The sequence below is a fragment of the Fukomys damarensis genome, unplaced genomic scaffold, assembly GCF_012274545.1.
Source record: "Fukomys damarensis isolate Sample0158 unplaced genomic scaffold, DMR_v1.0_HiC HiC_scaffold_4, whole genome shotgun sequence".
Taxonomy (NCBI): domain Eukaryota; kingdom Metazoa; phylum Chordata; class Mammalia; order Rodentia; family Bathyergidae; genus Fukomys; species Fukomys damarensis.
Window position 1 is genome coordinate 4,447,342 of NW_022900916.1, and position 7,012 is coordinate 4,454,353.

At 41.1% G+C, this 7,012-nt stretch overlaps 1 protein-coding gene across 1 annotated transcript in view; it reads left to right on the forward strand.

The window, feature by feature from the left end:
• Positions 1-7,012, forward strand: part of LOC104870937 (cadherin-related family member 4-like) — a 101,868-nt gene that overhangs the window by 82,733 nt on the left and 12,123 nt on the right. The window contains exons 21-22 of the mRNA XM_033755889.1: positions 4,212-4,342; positions 5,934-6,026. Of these exons, the coding sequence (XP_033611780.1) occupies positions 4,212-4,342; positions 5,934-6,026 (224 nt within the window). The remainder of the gene's footprint in view (positions 1-4,211; positions 4,343-5,933; positions 6,027-7,012) is intronic.

Genomic DNA, 7,012 nt, shown 5'->3' on the forward strand with positions numbered 1-7,012 from the left:
CTCCTTCGTAGTTCCCACCGGGAACAAAATAGTTATAGCGTTTTCTCCGAGTTACTAATATTTTCTAATTTTTATTTTATAACATTTATTATTTTGTAGTGCTTTTCTGAGCAGATGTGTAAAAGCTGCATATCTAATTTAGTGTTTTACTACTGAAAATTAAGTAACATTCTTCTATAGAAATCTGACCTCTATTTAACTTGAATTATAGATATATATTTCAGAATATAAACCTGAGTAGCAGTTGCTAATTACACAGCCCAGGGTCTGTCAGTCCTGGCCATTGCTTTCCCTGTCCTTTGTGCTTTGTGCTGTGTGGTTAGGCAGCCCTGTGAGCAGTAGGAAAGAATTCCAACAGACGTTTAAAAATGAATTTAAAACTTTTTCATGTTGCACTCTCCTACACCTAAGGCCTATAATGATGTACAGAGGTGTAATGATTGAAGCACATTATAATAGTTGTTCTTCAGAGAAAATAATACAATGTAATATTTCAACAGTTGTTACTGCCTACTCATGCAATGTATGTTGGTAAATCTATTTACACATTAAGTTTTCACATTAATTTCATGTAAATCCGTCATTTGATCTAAGCAGATTCAAAATCTTAAATATCATTGTCTTCGGACACAGAAGAAACAGGAGTAGAAGTAATTTTTGTGAGGTCACAAACACGGTAGCTGGCAAATCCAGGAAAAGTGAGAGAGACAGAAATGTCTGAGATCTGAAGACCCCTCCGAGCAGGAAAGCCAGAGTGCTGGGAAGGAAGACAGAGCTGATGTGAAGGACGCAGAGGCCACGTCAGCACGGATGTATCCGCCACAGTACATGCACAGGTTTGCTTCCAATAAAGCAAATCGCAAGCTAGTTTGACAACTGCCACAGAGGAGGAAGAGTATATCAGAAAGGGCCAGGCTTGAAGAACAAGAAACTCCAGAAAGAGTTACTTGAATTTTATGTAGGCTTTTAATCGACAAAGAGAGAAGCCAAGGCATTCATAAATGGTGCACACCAAGGAACATGGACAAGAGAACATGATCAGTTTGTGAAAGGAGAGCGACCAAATGTGTGGAGAGCCAGTGCGAGCCGGTAGCTATAGGCAGAGTGGAAAAGCGGGTGTTCTGCTCCTCTTCTTGGTGTCTTCCTGAGTCAACCTCATCACAGCCCCGTGACCCGTGCACACCCGTGAGCGCAGCAGCACAAGTGACACCAGCTAACCTGGGAAGCGGCCTCCGTGTCCATCCACAGATGAGTGGACAAAGCGTACGTGGCATTCGCACACAGTGGTACATACTCTGCCATGCAGACAGGTGAACTTGAATTACTGTGGATGCACCTCGAAACCACAATGTTAAGTGAAACAAATCAGACACACAAGCTCACCTATCGCGTGGAAAACCCAAAGTGTAAAGAAAAAGCAAAGCAGAAGATAGATAATGGGAAGTTGAGAGATAGTTCTTTCTTTCTCGAGTGGGAAGGAGATCAAGCTACGGAGGGATGGAGGATAGAGCCGAGGGGGAGGGGATGAAGAAAGGGATTAGGATGTGTTCTGCACGAGAGCCAGCTCCAGTGGGAGCAGTATGTGCTCCGAATGTGTCCTGATGAGAAAAGGAAGGAAAATAAGTATTTAGGAGATGGATAAAGATCTGGAGTTGAAGCTGTGGATTTGGGATTTTGCTTTAAAGACAGCACAAATTTTTGAATTGTTTTGGATTTAAAAGTAGGCCAGCAGAACAGGGCATAAATTACAGAAGACGGGACCAGAAGTGGTGAGCAAAGTCCAGCTGCGCGCACAGGGCCGGGCAGAAGGGCAGAAGTGAGTACTCTTGTCCTCATGGTTGTGGTCTTCTGGGGGCGCCAGAAAGCTGAAAATGAATGACAACATAAAGAGAAATTGTGTACGCTGGGAAAGCAAAGGGCTGAGAGTATGAAATGCTAACTCTCAAATTCGGTTAGAACTGTTTTGAATCACCAACTGGAAAGCGCAGAGAGCCAGGGCTGCACATAAGCCACATTTAAATATTTACTCTGTGTACATGGGTTACTAGAAGGATTAGAATGGCTCTATGTATTGTACCAAAGATGTTGGAAGGATCAAATGAAACCAGATACAAGAAAGTTCTTGTAATAAGCATGTTATGTAAATATAATTCATTAATATTATATTTAATCCATGTAGAAAGACTGCTCTTTCTCCATCATTACTGAAACAATGTCATATCCAAACTTTTCTTACACTTTGAAAATGTTTTTAGAAAGATGTGGCTTCCTTTTTGAAAATAAAAGTATTAGATAAATTGTTCTGTGCATATGATGGAGAGATGGAAAAAAAAGAAATTGCAAAATATACCCTTGTTTGCAGGCAAGTGAGACCCAAGAGGTGAGGATAACACTTGTATTTAATCTCTAAGCAGTTTTTAGATGTCTTTGGTTCTGCGGAGGTAGATTTTCATGGCCAAAAATTGACAATTTCTACTACACGAAGGCTAGGGTGATTGACACAATGGTCCCTCAGTCCCTTGGTTTAGGTTAGATGTTTTCTTACAACTCTCCACTCTCATTTGGAGACGAGGAGCCCAGCGGAGCCTACTGAAGGGACAAAGACGACTCTGCCCATCGGCCGAATCTTCGGGCAGACACACAGTGCTCCTGTGCCTCAGTTGCTTCTTTGTGTATCGGTGGTGGGAACGTCTCTCTTCTGAGACGGGGATTGATCGGGAACATGGAAATAACTAAGCCAGGAGGCTGAACACCAGCCCTGCCGCCTGGCGGCTGATGGACGAATGACGGCCGGGTCCTTTCTGGCTTTAAGATTTTATTATCTCTTAGATGATGATTCCTGCAATATGGAAAATGTTGAATAAATATTTTTTCAGGAAAAAACACGGAAGCAAGGGAGGGAGGGAGGGAGGAAGGAAGGAAGGAAGGAAGGCAGGCAGGCTGGTGTAGGGTGGATCTCGCGTTTGAAGACACACCCTTCACTAATGCACTTGCAGGGGTTTTATTTCCTAATGAGCTGAAAGTAGAGGTAAGTGATTAAGTGACAAATTGCTGTCTATTTATTTTATTTATTCTTTGGAAATACAGTGTACCCTTATGTATTGAGGAAAATAAGAGCAGAGCATTTCAACAAACTCAGCCTAGTCTGGTTTCTTGATCTTCCTTTGTCTAGACATGCCCGTTCCATTGTACTATAAAACAGAATGTTTAGTGAGACTATATTTAATCTCAAAGACCAGCAAAATCCAAGAGCAACCCGAACTCCCCCCACTGAGTTATGTAAGTAGTGCTATTTCTGCTGCCACCATTGATCCCTTTTTTCTTTATTTGCAAAGTTCTGCCCCTCCCACACTCGTGTGTGCGTGTGTGTGTGTGTGTGTGTGTGTGTGTGTGTGTGTGTTTCTGTGAAACTCACCTCCTGGATTGTGTTACCTGAAGAAATGACGTTCTGGATGCCGAAGGTTGAACACATTTATGCTGACGTCTGCTGCCATCTGGTGGCCTGTGCTCTTCCCGGAGTCCTGGATTTAGAATCTATAGCTAACTTCTGTTTCTGTCTTCTGACATGGTTGTGCTTTAGGTAGTAAGAGAAATAAGGAGATTGGAGGAAAAAATTGCGTTTCATGGCAGGAAGCAAGGAGGCCCACGGTGATCTGACTCATCTGTGAAATGGTGCTTTTCCCTGTAAACACGTGCTGACTCATTCAGTCTGTCAGCTCGCCAATGCTCATCAACGCCTTGTCCCAGCCCCAAACCGCAGAAAGCCCCCACAAAGAGCAAGAAATGGTCACTTTTCAGTAAGAGTTTATTTCCCTGTAGGGGGAAAGAAGCTGGTTGGAAGGAAGTCGATACAGTGAAATGTGTAGATGTTACCAGAGAACTGTGATCCCGGAGGCTAACAGGCGAAGGAAAAGCCAGACAGGGGACAAATGTTCAGCAAGTGAGCAGTCTGGAGGGTTCTGGCCAGGGGCAATGCTAGGGACAAAGACATTTGTTTCTAAAGAAGAACATGTGTTTTTACTGGCAGAAGGGTTACTTTAGTTTGCCTTGTAACTTGCCGCCTGCGGATTTTTTTAATATTTCAAATAAAAATCAGGTGATAATCATATCTTAATAAACAGAAACAAGAAGCAGTGACCTGGATAATGAACTCAGAATGCCCTGTGCTTCGTGTTTTAATAGCTCTAGTAAATAAGAGTTGTGTTTCTCAGATGACTACTTCTGTGGTAAGGAAGACCTTGTACTACTGGAGCCCGGATAGCTGGTTTCCTGCCGTGCTGACCCTGACCGGAGCTCTTCTCCTGATCTGTCTGTATGCTCTGGCGTGGTGCCTCTTCAAAGAGTAAGATTTTCTTTGCTGTTTTCCACTTGATTCTGTTCAAAGCTCATAAAGCCCACCAAGGATGTCTTCAAAAGAACAGGATGAAAGTGGAGAGGAAAGGTGTGGAAGCCACCTATGACTTTTAGGGATGCACAGACGTTACCCTCCTGACAATCACAAGCCGAGAGAACAGTGTCCACATTTCAGAGTTTAGTTCATTCAGAATGTCAAACGATATCTTCTGGTTCAAAAGTATTATTAGTTCACTAAATGCCCAGTCAAATGATTCCAGTGGTGCGGGGATGGGGGGAGGAGGAAGGAAAAGAAAGGAGATTTGAATTTTCCTACAGAAAATATAGAGATAGAGTTTAGCTGGTATACGCATAAACAAGATCAAGGCATCTGATTGTGTTTAACATCAACGGAGGACCGAGGTATCTAGAATTGTCTCCCCGGTCCCTGTGGCTCAGATAACGTTGACTAGTGAGGGGTAGGGAGATGAGAGCAGTCAGACCGAGTCCGAAGGAGCTCAGTCGTTAGTATAGAAGGGCTCAGGGGAGCGGGTGGTGCGGGACAGGGACTGAAGGGAGGAGGCTTAAACCCTATGGTGTCCATCACTCCTGCCCGGGCAGCTGTGCTGGGCAAGTTCCACTGAGAAGGTATGACTGAAGCTGGCTTCTGCAGAGGGAGTGGAAGAAAAGCAAGGACACAGAATGCAGTTTAGCTGTGTGCGAGGATGATTTGTTTTCCTTTTGAGGACATCAAAATGGGGCCTCTGCCATATTTACTCTCTAACAGAAGATTAGCTCTTATCTTGGAAGAGGAAGGGTAGAGTCCGTGAGGTGATGTAGTAGAATTCAAAGGTAGCAGAGCATCGTATTTGCGTGAAAGTAAAAATGTGTGTAGGACAACCTTGATACGAAATGGAGAGAGTGCTGTGAATGTGAAAATGTCTTTTGAAGGCAGCAGATAGCTTAGAACAATATTTACATTTATAACGATGATCCCGTTTTCCTGAATAAATTATTTTTAAGAAGCAAAGGAGACAGTGAATTAAGAAAGTGTAATAGTTGGATGTAAAAGTCCGTTTCCAAGTGAGTTTCTGGTGTGAAGGCCAGGATACAGCGGGAGAGGACCTGTGACTGTACCACGCCCTTTGAGGTATGTGATGGGAATAGAATGCTGTGTTCCAGTGTCTGTTAAACCAGAAACTTCTTTCCAGGTAGCCAGTGGCAACCACACAGCATGTCCGTTTTTCCTGAATGTAGAGATGGCAGAGAAATCTGATTTATTTTTAATATCCAGGACATTGTTTTCTATTTTTCCTCCCTTCCCCAAATTGGAAACTGATTTTTTTCTTATAGAAATTTTATGTAAGTGATTTAAGGATGTAATTTTTATTTCAGTAATCAAGCAAATTACTTACGAATGGGCATCGTGCTTAGATGTTCTTTTATTCATTTTTATTTTTTGCGGGGAGGTGTTAATTGTAAACTCAGTGCTGTTTGGTTAAGGTCAAATCATGGAACTAATTTTTAATATTTTTGGTAAAAGTAAGCACTTAGCTTCTTTGTGAATATCCTCTCCATTGTTTTTATTCTTTGCTGTACAGTGTGCCTGCCTGTTGGAGATTATTCCCTCATGGTGACAAACATCAGCGGAGTGTGGCTAGCCTCGCTGCCGAGGAGCCAGGGCTGGGACCACGGTAAAAGCAGATCTGATGTTTCACAGAAAAAAAACTTGAGGCCTTTTGAGATTTACATGCTGTGATATGTTTCAATCTTGGAGATGTAAAACATTGATTTTAAAATTATTTACCAATTTTTAAAAATTTTTTATTGAGTTTATTGGTACAATCTAGGTATACAATTACATTAATTACTGGGATCCTGTACCTTTACATGACAGGGCTTGATTCTCATTTTTTCCCCTTGTCCCTGCCCTCCCTTCACCACTCCTCCCTTCCCCATTTACAAACACTTTATTTCCATTTTTTCATTTTCTCATATTTTTTCCCTCTCCCTTATTACCTTTCCCCTACCCTTACCACTTTCCCTACACCTTTAGGCCTTTACTTCCTATTTCACATTATTAATTATCTCATTAGGATCTTGTGTACTATTATAGTTTTTCATACCAGAGAGTCTAATTGGTATTTCAGTTAAAGAAATCTCTATATGAACATTAAAAATAGGGAATCCTAAAATAAAACTAAAAAGGAAAGTAAAAGAGAAAAGGCAACGATGTAAAATTAAAATAATCCTTAATTCTGAAGAAGAAAATGGTCCTTGAACATATTTAAGTTGCTTCTTGCTCTTGTAGTCTTATATATTCTCTTTTTTTCATTATTTAGAGAATACTTTATTAGTTTCTATCATCAAAGCCATGTAGATATGAACTTACATATTTAACACAGTGCATTACGCCTGTAGAAATGGAAAAAAAAATTAACATTTTGAGACCAATATGGCTGTTAATTTCTGTACAATGCCAACTCAACACAGTAAATTGGGATAATTTTTCCAAAGTCGACAGTACAGTTAAAGTTTCCAAAAATTCAAATTATATATATGTATATATATTTATATTTATATAAAAAGACCAATAATAGCAGTATGTTATGCATCAATAGCAGCAACAGCTTTCCCAGGTTCTGTAGTCATCTGAACAAAATTATAGACATTCAGCACA